General features: G+C 36.0%; 1 protein-coding gene across 5 annotated transcripts in view; it reads left to right on the plus strand.

The window, feature by feature from the left end:
- LOC131032479 (protein GID8 homolog) overlaps nucleotides 1-17,472 on the plus strand; it is a 40,318-nt gene that overhangs the window by 19,138 nt on the left and 3,708 nt on the right. For all 5 annotated transcript variants that reach the window (XM_057963470.1, XM_057963468.2, XM_057963467.2 and 2 more), the window contains exon 5: nucleotides 8,531-8,662. In XM_057963470.1, coding sequence (XP_057819453.1) covers nucleotides 8,531-8,662 — 132 coding nt within the window. The remainder of the gene's footprint in view (nucleotides 1-8,530; nucleotides 8,663-17,472) is intronic.

A 17,472-nucleotide genomic window follows, 5' to 3' on the forward strand; every position in this document is an offset into this window, starting at 1 on the left:
GGAGAGATATATATATATATATATATATGAGACTTTTGACAACATGATTCAAAAGATGAAGGAAGTAATTTTGGCCAAGGATCAGAATTTGGAGTTATATGAGGAGTATGTTAAGCCCATTGTCATGTGGAGGTGGAACATAATGAAGTCTCCACTTCATATGGCAGCCTATGCGCTAAATCCAAAATGATATGAGCCCAAGCCTAGAAGGTGCCTACCTTGTGATGATGACAAGGTGAGACGTGGGTTTATGAAGGCCCTTCAAAAGATGTATTCACCTAAGGTGGCTGGTAGGCTTCGCGAGCAATGTAATGACTTCTCAAATCTTGATGGTCCAAACTTCAACTCACCAGATGCAAGGATGGATAGAGTAGTAATGGCACAAAAGAACCCTATTGGATGGTGGCAATGGCATGGGGCAGATGCACTAGAGTTGAGGAGGCTTGCCATTTGCCTACTTTCGTAGGTTGCTAGTTCCTTTGCTGCAGTGAGGAATTGGTCGACGTATAGCTTTATCCACTTCATCAAGAGGAATAGGCTTACCCCTAGATGAGTAGAGAAGTTACTGGTTGTGCATAGTGCTTAGCGACTTAAGGATTGTCAGACTCTAGAGTATCAACAGAGTCCAGCATCACGGTGGGATATTAATCCCAAAGACGCCACCTAGGTTAATGAGGAGGAATAGGAGGGATTGATTGGGATTCTGTTGGATGATGCAACCTTTGAGGTTGAGGCTAACGGTGGGAGTGACTCTGGATTTGATGAAGATTAGGGGCAGCAGCATGCTTTCTTTGTTTTACTTTTAGACTTTGACTCATTTGAGACTTTTGACATATATGATACATTGAAACTTGCAGCCTTTGGACATTTTGATATTGATATAATTATATGCATGATATTGACAATGATTCTAGATTCAATGAATTATATTTATGAATGCGTATGAATTTATGAATTTCAAGTTTCAACTCTCTTTTCAACTCAATTGCTACGTATAAAGTATATGTAAATATGATGATTGATAATTCTGATTCATCACTGATTTAAATTTTAGATTTCTGATTTATCAATGTTACATTGTTATGATTATCGTATGAAATTTCCCTACATGTTTATATGCTTATATATATATATATATATATACACCCTCTATCATCCCCCCGTCCCCTAAAATGGCAAAAACAAAATCTGTCCCTGAACCCTGTTTCCCTGTCCCGAAAACTTGGGGTAACATAGGTATAAACCAAATTACAATAAGTTACATAGATTCATATATATACACCCATAATATCATATATTCATATACTCTAATGTCTTACAAATGTATTATAATTTATTCATCATGCTTCATCCATATATATTTCACACATCCTTATTCCCACATATATTTATTTCATATTATTCCATACATGTTAACACTCTATTCCACATTCTTATCTTTGACTTTTCTCTCTTTATATAGCATCTTTATGCCTTTTCATAATGCCTTTCCATCATATCCTTTTATAATAACTTTTAAATATCTTATTCCCATGAATTTACCTTTCATTCTATAATATTTCACACTTATAAGTTTTATACCTTATTTTGGTATATTAGAGGTGTTTTAAGGCCATTTAAGTGGTATATAATGGATATATGGGTCTAGAAATGACCCAAATGACATTTGTGGTGCCTCACAACCCTAATATCTTGCCAATAGGGAACATGGAATATAGTTAGAGTTACAAAGGAGACTGCCTCAGTCTATCCCCTAGTGGGAATATTCCAACTTGTTCCACAAAAAGCAGAGTATGAAATTGGATAGTGTGTGCAGACCCAAGTGATGGTGTGTAACAATGATAAAGACAACTAAAAACCCTAAGAGGTAATATTGATGACAATGGTGCATATTTGTGATGGAGGACAATCAAGAAGATGCTAACATGATCAGAGGAGGAAAAGGCAAGAGGGTAAGAGCTTTAGATCTAGGGATATTTGAAATAGAAGGTTTCTGATCTGGGATGATTATGGAAGAGGACAAGTGCTTCACAAAGGGGGAATCAAGGGAAATAGACATGATGGATGTAGAGAGAACAAGGAAATGATGAATCTCCAATGGCTTGGATGAGTCAAGAGGCTTCCACAACTTAATATCTCCAGTCCTTGTTTGCTGCATTGTTGTTTCAATGGATCACCTCCAATTCTGAGAAGAGGAATGCTACTAAGTACTCTATTTTTCGAGCAAGATAACCTAATGAGTGATTAGAGGTATAAATGGGCTTAAATGCAATCCCAAATTAAGTTTTTAGGGTTGGTGCTAATAAAAAACTAGTTAGGATTAGGGTGAAAACTCTTGGATAATGTTCGGTAAAGAGACTCCAGGAGATTGGGGGTGCTTGCTAGGGGGGCAGCCTTGGTCATGTGAATAAGCTTAGTAGTGGGCATCCTTGCTCACATGACCAGGGGTACTAGGGGGCACCCATGGCACTGAAAGCAACCAATTCTTGCCTTTGGGGAGAGGTCTATGGGTCTAGTGAGCTTCCAAGAAACCTACATTGTCCAACTATAATCATTAGGGAGGCTAAAAATAGGGTAAAAAGGACTAAAAACACATTAAGATAATGAAAACTAAGTTCAAAAATGTAATAAGGAAGTTGTAGGCTATATTGTTTTTGTTGTTACATTTTGCCCTCACTTTAGTGGGTTTAGGACACTAAGTGGAAGAAGCATGCTAAAGTACAATAATAGTAAATTAAATATACCATCGCATCAATGGAAGGACACAAAAAAGGATATAGGTGTTCTTCTTCATCGTTCTTTGTTCATTCTTCGTTGTGCATGTACCTATTCTTGCAATGCACCTCATCAAGGCAAAGTAGTCACTGCATGGAGACATGCTTACACTATATATAGAAGTGAAAACATGATAACAAGATACAAAGCATGGAAATAAATACATACAAAAATCAACATTAAGCATAGACAACATGAAAAACACATGGAGAAACACAAACATGATCAATTCAATAAGGGAAATAGTTTCTAAATGTGATATTAAACACACACGATGGGTGTAGGATGGAAACAAGATGCGAAGGAACACACACATTCACTATGCTTCATGTGGGTAATGTGGTAGCATGGGGGAAAGGGAAAGAGAAAAAAGGATCCAAGTGGATCACATGATAGGAGGTAGAAACAAATATGATGCTTTAGTTTCATGTAGGAAAGGAAACCATGTCAAAGGTTAATAGGATAGGATAGTGGCCAAACATCTAAAGAAAATATTGAATAAATGTCATGAAAACAAAACCCCACAAACAATAAAACAATCAACCAAAGATTTGATAAATGTTGTGAAAACACCATAACACAAAACTAAATCTAGAGAAACATCAATAATAAAGTTTTCAATGTGTGCATAAGGTCATGAAAACAGCCACTAGGTGCAAAGGTTAAAATAATCACACATTATGATATCTACCATCCAAGTTATCAGTTTTGGTACTGGTTCAAGTTTGGATTCGAGGGTTCAATTTGTGAGTTTGGTTAAAAATATTTTGGGTTTGGGTTTGTCCATACAAAAACATATACAAATAAAAAATATATACATATTTGCAGCAGTAATTAGGTTCAAAATACACAACACATAGTATTTTATATTATATAATAAACAAATCCATCATATTAATAGTCAAATATTAGTCAAACTCAAATGTCCTTATATACAATAAAATTAAAAAATAATAATGTCAAGTGTCAACAATCAGCCATCATTGATAAAAATCATATGGGTATTCAAAAATATCATTATCATTATCCATATTAGATGATGTAGGTATTGGTAAATTAGAAGAAATGCAAATTGTGCCATGGGTACTGGCAATAGCACTAACACTAGCACTAACCCTAGCACTCTCATGCTCACTAGGTGGCTCATTGTTAACATCAAGTATAGTAGAGTGGGAAGTGGAAGCATCCTAGTCAATATGGTCTAACTTGATATCCCACTTCCTTGTAGCCACTTTGTTTGTGTGTAAGGAGCTGCAAGTTTGAATACACATACACTAAGTCCTCTGCCTTTTTTGAGTGTAGTCGATTGCACTTTATTGAGTAGATGGAGTATTTGCTCAAATTCCTTTATATTGCAGGTTTGAATATGCATACACCAAGTCCTCTGCCTTTTTTGAGTGTAGTCGATTGCACTTTATTGAGTGGATGGAGTATGTGCTCCAATTTCTGTTAGATACAGATGAACTAACAAGTTATTAAGACAAAATTTGAGAGTTAAAGAGGTACAAAATAACAAAATATAAATTATAAATTTAAAATATAAATAAAAAAAAGCTTTTTTTTATAGAACTTGAAATAAAATTTTGATCGTAAGAGGTTGTTGTGTGAATGATTGGCCTTGAATGTAGCACCGGCTATGAGCATCAACTTTATACTTGTCTTGAAGAGCATCAACATTAAAGTTGCTGGAGCATGCAAAACCCATGAACTCAACCATCACTGCATCCCACATGTCACAATCAATGAAGAGTCTGTGAATTGCTGCCTTGTACCCTTAATTGGCTTTAACATCTCTATATGGGCAACTCTTGTCACAAAAAGGAATTCAACACTATAATAGTTGAGACTCAATGCAAAGGCAAAAATACGTGTCAGAGTAGTCATTTTTTTCCATCTCTCTTCAATGATTTTGTGTTGTTGTTTGAAGAAAGTAATCTTCAAGATCTTTCTCTTTTGCATTTATGATGAATTTCATCTTCTCAATCATTAAGTTGATGCTATCATATATCTCACCCAAACAAGGCCTATCCAAGTAGGTGTAATGGATCTTGTTCAATATGGGCTTAGTGAAATTGGGGAGATACTTAACACAATCCTACCAAATGTCATCTAGGATCATTTGCTTAACCTCGACTGCTTTTGTAGTGCTAGATTGCCTCCAATGGACCAATTTGGGCTGATGACCCTGTTAGAAAGTGCCTCATGGACCTTCACAAGTCGTCTCAACACAATTGTGCTGGAGGCAAAATGGGTCTCAACAACTTGTTTGAAAATTAAAATAAAATTAAAAAGTTTACTAAAGTGAAACATATTTATTATTTAACTTGCCTTTAGCGACTCAAATTTTGAGAATGTTTTAAATATGCTTTGTGACATATGGTGGTTGGTGACAAACATTTGGATCTCTTTGGCCTCAACATACACTTGTTTGATCGTTTCAATTTTGGTGCCATTTTTTTGTAGGATAAGGTTGAGGGAGTGGACAACACAAGGTGTCCAAAAGTTGTGTGAATAACGCTTCTCAACCAATAACCCAACCACTCTACATTTTTTGGCATTATCTGTTATTACTTGGACAACATTTCTAGGTCCCACTTTCTCAATGGCTTGACAAAGAATGTAGCAATAAATGCACCATCCTTCACCTCCCCTTCACAATCCATTGCTCTCAAATATTGCTCCTTTAGGGGACACTATAATAATATTGGTCGAAAGTTGAATTTTTGCATCTTTCCATCCATAAAAAATGATGGACACCTTTGTTTTGACCCATGAATCCCTTATAGGTTTTAGGGACTTATTTACAAACTTTACCTCTTTTCCAATAAGGTGCTACGCACCTTCTCATAACCTGGGTCCTTGTACCTTTTTGGAGCCTCATTATTTGCTTTCACCATTTGTTGCTAATATGGTGAGTGAACAACATTGAATGCCAATCCATTTGCATAGACACATCTTGCTTTGTGTTGATTGGCAATCTCTCAAGACTCGTTATGAAATGCCATTTCCAATGGTTCCTTTGATCTCTTATGTGTATAGGCTACAATTGTGCTTTAGGAGTGAACAAATATGGGTGGCTCTCTATATGTTGAAAATGAGAAGGCAGTGGAGGGGGCTTATTCCTTGAGATCTTTTCTTTAACAAAGTATGATTTTATTTATGACCTATTGCTTGATTTTCTTTTTCTTGTTCTTTAATATATGCCAAGACTTGTGGTTTTGGAATGCCATAACCATCTTTGCCAAGACAAAATCTGTTGCCTTGCCCAAGGATTTTGCATAAATAGCTTTTCACTCGACTGTGTGCACTCGAATATCTAACTTTACATTCACCACAAATCCAAACATAACCCCCACCACCTAGAAACTGCTTTACCATTTCAACATATTTCCAAAGGGGAGAGTTTGGGTTTGTTTTGAAGCAGTGTTGACTCACAGAGATAGAACCAGTCACACTATTGTAATATCTAAGACAACAAGTTCAGTAAAATAATAATATATTTATACAACTCAATAGTTAATTCATTTCAAAAAAATTAATCATGTGTTATAGATACCTAGAAGAATGAAAACAAAAGAAAAACTTCAAAACAAAACAAAAGAGTTCATCTGTAAAAAAAATGTAGGAAAAAAAACCAAAAAAGAAAAAAAGCTACTTATTTTGAAGAAATCTTCCTCTACAGTCTCCTTGACAATAAACAAACTCTTGCAAATGCGTAGGGATAGCACAACTACTGGCTTGGAATGTTCGACGATCAATCTTCAACTCTATTTGTGCAGTGGCAAGCAAGAAATAAAGACCAACAATGGAGGATAATATTTTTGTTTTTCATTCGCAATATGAAAAATGAGTTTTCTTTTTACCTTTTGGATGTCTTCTATACCACGTTTTAAGATTTTGGGGGCAAATTGCACTTTTTTAGTGTAAAAAAGTAATTAAAAATGGCAGAATTCACTGATTTGGTGTAGGTACCTGCCAAATTCGCCCTGGGTTCACCCGGGACGGCTGTAGGTGTTTAGGAGCATCCTGCCCAGACCCATAGTCATGTCAGATCTAGACCCACACATGGGCTGGATTGGGACCTGGGTTCTGCAGGGCTGGATGGGTAACATAGATTTTATCCTTTATCTTTTATCTTTGAGTTTGTGCTTGGCTGTATATAACACACATCATTATCATTGTGCATCTACTTATCTTGTATTGGTGAAGAGTGTAAAGTAACAGTTTGGGCTGTACTCTGCCATTAATGTATGTGATTCTCAGTTTCTGCTGCAAGTTTTGAGTCATATCAACCTAGGTTTTACATATAGATGTCAGAAACCTTAGTCCAGTTAATTTGCATACTTAGAAATTGCAATGTTATAAGGGAACTGGGTAGAGTGTCTCACTAATGTACGTGATTCTCAATTTCTTCTGCAAGTTTTGAGAGTCATATCAACCCAGATTTTACATATGGATGCCAGAAACCTTAGTCCAGTTAATTTGCATGCTTAAAGATTGCAATGTAATAAGGGAACTGGGTAGAGTGTCTCACTTATGTACGTGATTCTCAATTTCTGCTGCAAGTTTTGAGAGTCATATCAACCTAGGTTTTACATATCGATGTCAGAAAACTTAGTCCAGTTAATTTGCATGCTTAGAGATTGCAATGTTGTAAGGGAACTAGGTAGAGTGTCTCAAAGATAGTGAGTTAGCAGTAGTTAGTAGTTAATAGTTGCTTTTTGTTTCTTACTAGTATGTTCTGTGGAAGTGTGCAGGACAGGTGTTGCCAATGCGAAGGACCTTATAAATTTGGACACAGTTATGGTAGATTGATGGTTCCTATAGGAGGATTGACGTGTAGCAATAAATTTTTATCTATTTGGCTAGCTGATTCTCAAGTGTGAAATGTTTTAGCCCCTTTTACTTGTTCCTTCTATTAAATTTTATGGTAAGACAGATTTATCTGTGTCCGGCCTATCATTTATATAGATATGTTTTGATCTTCCTAATGTTTATGATGTTTTTGCTTTGTTTCTTCCCCGTCCAAACTTTGATTTATGACCCTACATACATGCCATATTAAACAAAATTGTACCAAGTTACCTAGGGAAGTTGATTTCAACTTATTAATGCCCAGAACTAGTATTGTAACAATTGTAAGATATTTCTTGTAACTTTTGAACGATTTAATTTTTTCTTACCAAAAGTTGTTAGCTTTCCTGATTTGCATGATCTAACTGAATTTCAAGATTTTGCTGCAATATTGATTGCAGAAATTCATTTGTCAGTTCAGCATGAGTGAGTGATATGGGTTAAATTCCTAAATTTTTTGTGCTTTTGGGGTTTGAGGTATTAATGAAGATTTGGTGTAGTATGCAGAGGTGGGATTGTTTGTATGCACTTCTCTCAACAATTTCTGTACAGGATGACCCTTTTTCTGAACTTTTGCTGTTTGCGGATATTGATAGAAATGTGAAATATGTCCAAATATTATTATAAATAATAATTTTCAAGTGAATGTTTCACTATTTGTTTGGAATGTACGTATTGCTTGTCTTTTTCTTCTGATCTTCCCTTGTTTTATATTTTGTTTTTTTAGATTGACATGGTCTTTTTAGTATCAGTCAAATATTTTAGGTTTTGTAATTTTGTAAGTTTTCTGTTATAACTGTAGGCTTTAATTTATAGTGGAGGTTATTGGTTTAGGGCAAAGAGATTTATATACTGGTCTACTAGATTTATAAGATTAACTTGTTAGCCTGTTGTGCAGCAGATTTTGGACATGAATCCCCAGTTGTATTTCCATCTACAGCAACAGACATTAATCGAACTCATACGCAATGGTAAGCTACAAGAGGCTCTTGAATTTGCACAGGAGGAATTGGCACCAAGAGGAGAAGAAAATGTATGTATTTTCTACTTCATCAAATTTTAGATTAAACCTTGTTCAAGCACTATATATTAACTTAGTTACCAGGTTCAGGCCCTGGAGCCTGGATGGGGGTCCAGGTCCGTGTTCAGTATGGGATTGGTTCGCCGGAATTCATAAGTTATTTTTTTTCTATATTAATATGTGCTATGATGTGAATTTTTAGAGAGATTATTTTTTTATTTATAAATTCAGTTAATTTTTTTTAATAAATTCATTGATTATTATATTATAATACTAACGTATATTAATAAATAATATATATAATATTATTAATTTATAATATAATATAATATAATATAATATAATATATATTATAACAATATTGTATATTTATATTTATATATAAATATACAACATTGTTATAATATATATATATATATATATATTAACATTTTTTTGTACTAATGAACCCAAAACAAACCCAAACCCCTTTTCAAAATTTTGTTGAACTGGCAAACTGGGTTCTCGGAGCCGAACCAGGGCTCATCAAGCACTGAACCAAAGTAGTCATGGAGTCACACACATGACACTGATCATGAACCATATCAAATTAATAAGGGTTTACACTTTAAACATCTTAGAGAATACATTAGTACTATTAAAACAAGTCAATGTTGCTGAGACTCAATCTCAGCTAGAGCTACATTTTCTACCATACCAAGCTTACCTCGAAAGTATGCATATTTTATTCTAGAAAGAGGCTTGGTGAGGATATCTGCAGTTTGTTCATCTGTACTAACATATCTCAATTGAATAACATTCCTTTCCACCATGTTTCTAACATAATGATAAGGAATCTCCACATGCTTTGTTCTTTCATGAAACACAGGATTGACATAAAGCTTTATATAACTCTGATTGTCACAATGGATGATAGTAGGGTCTAAGGATTGTCCAAACAATCCTACAAGAAGTTTTCTGAGCCACACAGCTTCTCGAGCCCCCATGGATGCTGCAATATACTCTGCTTCTGTGGAGTTGAGTGCAACTGAAGGTTGCTTCCTACTAAACTAGGAAATCATAGCCGAACCCAAACTGAAACAACACCCTGATGTGCTTTTCCGATCAATTACACTCCCAGCCCAATTAGAATTAGTATACCCATGAAGGTTTAGGTCCACATCATTATATTTTAAACCATATCCAATTGTGCCACACAGGTATCTCAGAACATGCTTTGCCGCAACTAGATGTATTTTTCTTGGTTCAATCATGAACTGACTAAGTGCACTCACTGCATAACAAATATCTGGTCTAATGTTGACCAAGTACATCAAGGACCCAATCATTTGCCTGTAAAGAGTGGAATCTGCCAAGTCTGAATAAGCTGCATCTTCTCTTAACTTATGCAAGTTTGTTTCCATAGGTGTAACCATGGATTTACAATCCATCATTCCAAACCTTTTCAAAATGTCAATGGTATACTTTCCTTGACTTAGAATGATTCCATCAGATTTTTGCCATACTTCTAAACCAAGGAAATAGTGTAATAGACCTAGATCTTTCATATCAAATTCAGATGCTAACTCTTGCTTACATTTGATAATAAGATGATCTTCTCTTGTAATTAATAAGTCATCATTATAAAGAATTAGGATCAATATCTCTCCATTAATTACCTTGAAATATAGGTTTGAATCTGCATCATTCTTGGAGAAACCCAAGCCCAAAAGGTAATGGTCAATCTTCTCATACCAAGCACAAGGAGCTTGTTTAAGACCATACAATGCCTTCTTTAATTTACAAACATGAGATTCCTTTCCATGTATTACAAAACCTTCAGGTTGCTCAAGGGATCTTCCACCCCTTTGATGCAACAATATCAATCACGGTTTTGACAAAAGTATATCGGGCAACAGGAGCAAAGGTTTCTTCGTAGTCAATTACCTCCTTTTGAGAAAATCCTCTAGCTACAAATCTGGCTTTATATTTTTCAATTCTACCATCAGCAGCATGTTTAATTTTGAAGAGTCATTTAGAGGAAACATTCGATTTACCTTCTGGTCTAGGTACAATGTCCCAAACATCATTCTTTAGAATAGATTGGTATTCTTCTGTCATAGCATCTTTCCAAACTTGAAGACTAGAAGCTTCCTCAACACTAGTGGGTTTTGACTTAATGGTTTCACTCATTAATGCAACATAGGTGGAGAATCTGCGTGGTCTTTTACTTTCCCTGAAGGTTCCTTTTTGTGCTGCAAAACCTTCAGCCTCTTGCATCATTTTTCTTGCCCAAAGAGGTCTTTTCCGGTTTACAACAATATCTCTAGGCCCGTTAGTGGGATCCAAGGGTTCATTTGGATTAACATCTTCCACAAGTTCACGAGTCTCCCTATGAATCTCAGGAGTATGGTCTTCTTTCATACTTTGAGGAGGCTCTTGATCTTCAATGTCTATCTCATGGATATCCTTGGATTTTCTGAATGCAACATCTTCTTCAAAGATTACATCTCTACTTAACTCAATCAATTTTTGTCCTGGAATATAGATCCTATAGGCTTTAGATGTTTACTGTAGCCTACAAAAATTCCCTTCTTGCCTGAAGGTCCTAGTTTTGATCTTTTATCTTTGGGTATGTGTATGTATACTGGGCAACCAAAGATTCTCAAGTGGCTTATCTCAGATTTTACTCCTATGAATGCTTCTTCGGGTGTATTGTTTCCCAAAATGCTGTGAGGGCATCTATTTTGAATATAAACAGTAGTTCTAGAAGCTTCAGCCCAAAAGGAAGTATGAAGATTTTGGTCATGTATCATGGCTTTGGCTGATTCTACAATGGTCCTATTTTTCCTTTCTGCCACACCATTTTGTTGAGGGTTATAGGGAACACTAAACTCCCTCTTAATCCCAGCGTCACTACAAAAGTTTCTAAAGTTATTAGAGGTATACTCTCCTCCATTATCTGATCTTAAGGTTTTGATTCTTTTCCCTGACATATTTTCTACTAGGGCTTTGAATTCCTTAAATCTCATTAGTACTTCATCAGATTCTTTACTTTTCAAAAAATATATCCAAGTTTTCTTAGAATAGTCATCAATGAAAATAACATAGTACAAGAACCCACCTAAGGAAGCTACTGTCATGGGGCCACATAAGTCTGAATGAATAAGTTCTAAAACATATTTAGATCTACTTTCACTGTTATGAAAAGTGCCTTTAGTGTTCTTCCCCAAGGCACATCCTTTGCAAGTTCCTTCACGTTCTTGGTTAAGCTTGGGAAGTCCTGTCACCATCTTTCCATTGAAGGTAGAGCACGAAAATGAAGACGCCCCAATCTTCTATGCCAAATCTCACATGTGAATTGGCTATTGTGCTCGAGTCTTAACAAGTGCGCAATTAAGAAATGTTTCTCAATTCATGGTGCAGTTATATTTTCCAAAATTGATTTTATATGGGTTAGGATACCATCAAATTCACATGTGAGCTGGAGATATGCACGCACAAGACTGCTTTCCAGACACATCATGGTCATTATGAATTCTTAGTCATGTCATTTGGCTTGACAAACGCACTTTCCACTATCTAATCTACTATTTTGGAGGTATTCCAACCATATGCAGAATTGTGCTTGTTATTTTGATGATATTTTGGTTTAGGACAGAAGTCTATGAGAACACATGCAACACTTGTACGCTGCCTTCAGTACTTCGGAAACTCAACGACTCTTTGCAAAAGGGAGCAAATGCACCTTTGCGGCTAGTGAGTTATGGTATCTTAGGCATATCATCAGCAAAGAGGGAGCCAAAGTAAATGCTACATAAATCCAAGCAATACAAGACCGGCAAGAACCAAAGAATCTAACACAGCTATGGAATTTTTCTCAGATTGCGCAGCTACTATTTGATATTCATTAATGGGTTTCTCACTTAGCTGCTGCTCTTATAGATTTGACAGTGAAAGAGTGATTTGCTCGGAGTGAAGCTGCTAGAACAGCTTTCAAGGAGTTGAAAGGGCTAATGGGTACTTGTCCAATTTTTCCTGTAGCTGATTTTTCAGACCCTTTATCATTGGATGTAATGCTTTAGGCCTAGGAGTTGGTGCAGTTTTGATACAATAAGGAAGGCCAATATCCTTTTAGAAATGGAAATTGAATGAGGAGAGGCTCCTCTCCAGATACAACAATGAAATGCTTGTAGTCTGCATGCCTTGTCAAAATTCAAACAATATTCATTATTGTAAGAACTGACCACAATAGCTTGAAATATTTCCTTTCCTTATGCAAACTCAATAAACTTCAAGAAAAATGGGTAAGCAATCTTCAAGCATATGATTTTTATATCCAATATTGCAGGGGTCAAAAGAATGTAGTACTTGATACCCTTTCCCAAATTCCAGGTTTTAATGCTATCTCCATGGGCTTAGCTAATTGGCATACGAGATTGAAGTAGAGTATACAAGGGATGATGAATTGGATGCATTATTAGAAGATCCATAGACAGCACAAAAGTATAGTAGCTTTACTTTACAAAATGGAGTGGTCTTTTATGATAATGAGTAGTTTTTAGCTCTAGCTCAAAACTTAAATCTAAAGTCATGGCTGAAAACCCCTCTCCAGTCTACACCATCAGCAGGACATGTAGTATAATTCAAAACTTATGCAAATTTCAGAAAAACATACAAATGGAAGTTTTGAAAGGGATACTGATGACAGTTTGTGTCATCATGTGAATGGTGCCAATGAAATGTGGATGAAACTTTAAATAACCCCGGACTACTTCAGCCCTTGCCCATTCCAAGTGAAAAATGGGCATCCATCATTATGGATTTTATCACTGGTTTATTGAAAGTCAAAGATAAGCATTGTGTTTATGTTGTAGACTAATCAAGTCCCTCTCATTTCATCGCCATTGATTCTACTTACAAGGCACATCAGTTAGCAGTTATTTTAATGGAGAACATTTACAAACTGCATGGGTTACCAAAAATCATTGTTAGTGATCATAATCCAGAGTTCACCAGGAATTTCTGGAGGGAATTATTTGAGCTCACTGGTACCAACTTATCTTCAGCAGGAGTTACTGTCCTCAAACTGATGACCAGGTTAAGACTGTCGATAAGACTCTAAGGCCTATCTTTGTACTATGTAGCTGATCTGAAAAGCCCTTGGCTCAGATGACTGCACCTGGCAGAAAATTGGTACCAAACGTCCATAGGTATGACTCCATTCAAGGCATTCTACAGTTACGACTCACCTTTATTGATTAATTGAGACCTACAAGAAACCAAGGTACCAGAAGTACAAGATTTCGGTCTTGAAGAGCCAACAGTTTTTACAGGCTACCAAGGAAAATTTGCAAACAGCACAAGAGTGGATGAAGATTAAGCAGATCAAAACAAATCTGAGAGAAAATTTGAGCTGGGAGATCAAGTCCTCAAACTTCAACCATACAAACAGACTTATCCCAAGAAAAGAGCTTCTGAAGAGTTGTCACCCAAATACTATGGACTCTTGACAATTCTTTCGAAAGTAAGTCCGGTAACCTATGCACTCCAGTTACCTCCATCAACTATAATCCATAATACATTCTGGCTGAAGAAGGCAATTGGATAGCAAGTGCAAGCTTCTCCACCCTTACACCCATTGAATTATGAAGGCAAACTAATATTACTTCCTGACCAGATCCTTGCCATTTGAGATAAGCATCTGTGAAACGAAGTCATGACTGAATACCTGATTCACTGGAAATATATGCCTGCTAAAGATGCCTCATGGGAAAGGCCTGATATCTTGAAGCATCGAGCATTATAGTATATGTTTGGGGACCAATTAAACTCAGAGCAGTGGACTTGTAATGAATCAGCAATGAGTCAAAGTCAGTCAACAGTAAATTCAGGACAGTTTATACTGAATTAGAGGTTAAGTTAGGATCTGTCCACATAGTTAAATAAACAGATTGAGTTCCTAAAATAAAGAGACAGTTAGCACATAGTCAGGAGTTCCTAAATAAAGGACAGTTAGCACCTAGTTAGAAGTATAGTTAGGATTTGTCACACAATGGTAACTAAATAGATTGCGGATGATCGATCAATTAGCCATAGATTGAGGGTGATTGCCCATTCAGGGATGATTGCTGCCAGCAGATTTCCTCTTCTATCCTAAGTTACCGATTCGGGTACGGATTCGCGGATTTGGCAATTTTTTTTTTCTTTCTTGGGTAAGGATATGGGTATGTCCGTACACACACACACACACACACACACAGATATATATATATATATATATATATATATATATATGTTCAAACATCAAAATTATATAGGTTAATAGTTCAAACATACAAATATGAAACATACAATGTAACTTTCCCATACAACGATACATAAATGATAACAGATAGATCATTAATCCATAATTGCCAATGCCAATAAATAATCTGATATTCATATTCAAGTTTCAAGTTTCAAACTGATTCAAGTTTGTTTATACTTTTTTCAGTTTTTGACCTATAATTTTCATGTTTGGTTATAATTTTTTGACTTTTATGACCTGTGGGCCCCGTTTTTGGGAACACACGGGCCTTGGTTCTCCTTGGGTTCCACCCAGGTCTTGCCCAGGTGGTTGGGTTCTCTGTGGGTAACCTGGCCACCTGGGCAAGACCTGGTTGGAACCCAAGGAGAACCAGGCTCGGACCAGGACCAGGCAAGAAACAGGACCCGGACCCAGCCTTTTCCCCCAAGAACCGGTATCTGAGCTTCTATCCCATACCCTACCCCATTGTAAGCAGCTGTAGAATCATTTCTAAAAGGCCTTTGGAATTAATAGGTTTCCTTTTGAATTGTAATGGAGGACTTAGTGGCTTCTCCACATGATAGGTGCTCACTGAAGTGCTTGGACTGTTCAATGCATGGTACACAGACTTGCACTTGGAGGGTACATGGCAAGCCAAAAATTTGTGACTCGTCAAAAACTCGACAATTTAAAAAAAAAGGTGCTTAAATTTCTTAATTTTTTTTTTTGTAAAATTCAGTTACAAAATGTACCAAATGAATCTAAAGAACCATGGTGAAGTGTTTTCAATTAGATTTGATTCTTAAATATGAATTAAGCACAAATGGCATCATCATGTGGAGCTGGATACAATGGCTAATTGATAACTATTAACAATTTATAATGATTGTCTTTGAAAATCATCATCAATTGCATGTCTAGGCAAGTAAAATAAATTACAAGCTTTTAGAATTTTCTCATCTCGCTTCTAGTAAAAAATTGGGTTGTAGAGAGTCTACTCCTTGCATTGACTTGTGGCTCTTTGCTCAGTGTAGAAGACTATTCTTGTTCTTTAAGAATCCACAGGTGATTATTGATATATTTTGTTATATTCCTTGCATCTTCTACAATCAGCCTTACCCAATCAATTTTGTCTCTATCCTCCAAAAGAAGGTCAATCCAATGAAGTGCACAAAGGGTCCAAAACAGTGTTGGATGCCTCCCTTGAAGCAATCTTTCAGTCACCACATGTGCTGCTACGTTGTTAGTAACAACTTACACAACATTCTGTATGCCCACCTCTAAAACAACCTCCTCCAACATCAAGCTCAAAGTTTTTGCTTTTTTTTATTTTGTTGGAGAATATCAACTTATTATTTGAAGCCATGCAAAGACTGATGAGGGTGCAGTTCCATCCACTTGTCCACTTTTTTGAAAGAATTGTGCAACTAAACTTTCTCCACTACTTTGATTTTATATAATCATATTTGTATCTACAATAGCATCTTGGAGCAACTTGTTACTTAACTCTTTTGGAGAGGGTGCTTGTATCCTTTATCTACAATTGTGAATACTGTCAACAAATACCATCCAATATGGATGGACTTTTTGCCACGTTGAAAGGAAGCTTGTTGTATTACCAAATTTTTTGACATGTTGTACCTGCTTCTTTGTGGCTTCCTTGTTCCACCTAGTAGTTTCCAATGAAGGTTGTGCTCATTTTACCTTTCTAGGCACAAAAAATCTTGTGATTGAGCTCTACTTGAGTTGGACGAGTGAATGTGCCATGTATGTTTATACCACAACCAGAGCCCACAATCCTTGTCATATCTATACCGAATATTGTTGCCAGATTAGGAGCAATGGTTGCTTGTGCCTTAGACTTTGTTGTGAAAATTTGCAATGCAAATTTAAGTAGAGAAAATCAATAAACAGATAACACAAAATTTACTTGGAAAACTTGGTAAAATCATACCAGGAAAAAATCACAGGCAAAGATCTTTCATATTTTATTTCTCATGAAATTTTCACAGTTACAAGAGTCTTCAATAATCCAGAAAACATGACTTTGCATAGCATAAGACAATCAAGTTGCAGAGTCCTTTTCAAACAAAAAATTCTAAAAATAGAAAGTGTGGTTTGTGCAACTACATTCAAACACATGTTAAAATACCATAAATAGTAAATCCTCCCCCCCAAAAAAAGAATTTGGCTTCGTTGGAAAATGCCTTCGGCATGGTAGGGCAGCTTGTTGGAAAATTATTCTCATTGATGTCAAAGGTCAAACCAAAGCAATGCCAGTGAGATAATCAATGGAATTTAATGCAAAAATCAGATGAGACTTGGCACTCAGATTGGAAGTATTAATTTAAATTTAAATTGAATAAATAAATTTTTATTTATTCCTAGGGCCGACCTTGCAAGGAGATTTTCCCCTCTTGGAGATTTAAATCAAATTAAACTTCATGCTGTTATTGGGGCCAACCTCTCTTGATATGGGCGCCTAATTTTGAAGTTAAATCAAATCAGTTCCTTTTTGGGCTGACACTATCTTGGCGTCCAAGTTTTTGTTAAA

This window comes from Cryptomeria japonica, chromosome 7 (assembly GCF_030272615.1).
Source record: "Cryptomeria japonica chromosome 7, Sugi_1.0, whole genome shotgun sequence".
Taxonomy (NCBI): Eukaryota; Viridiplantae; Streptophyta; class Pinopsida; order Cupressales; family Cupressaceae; genus Cryptomeria; species Cryptomeria japonica.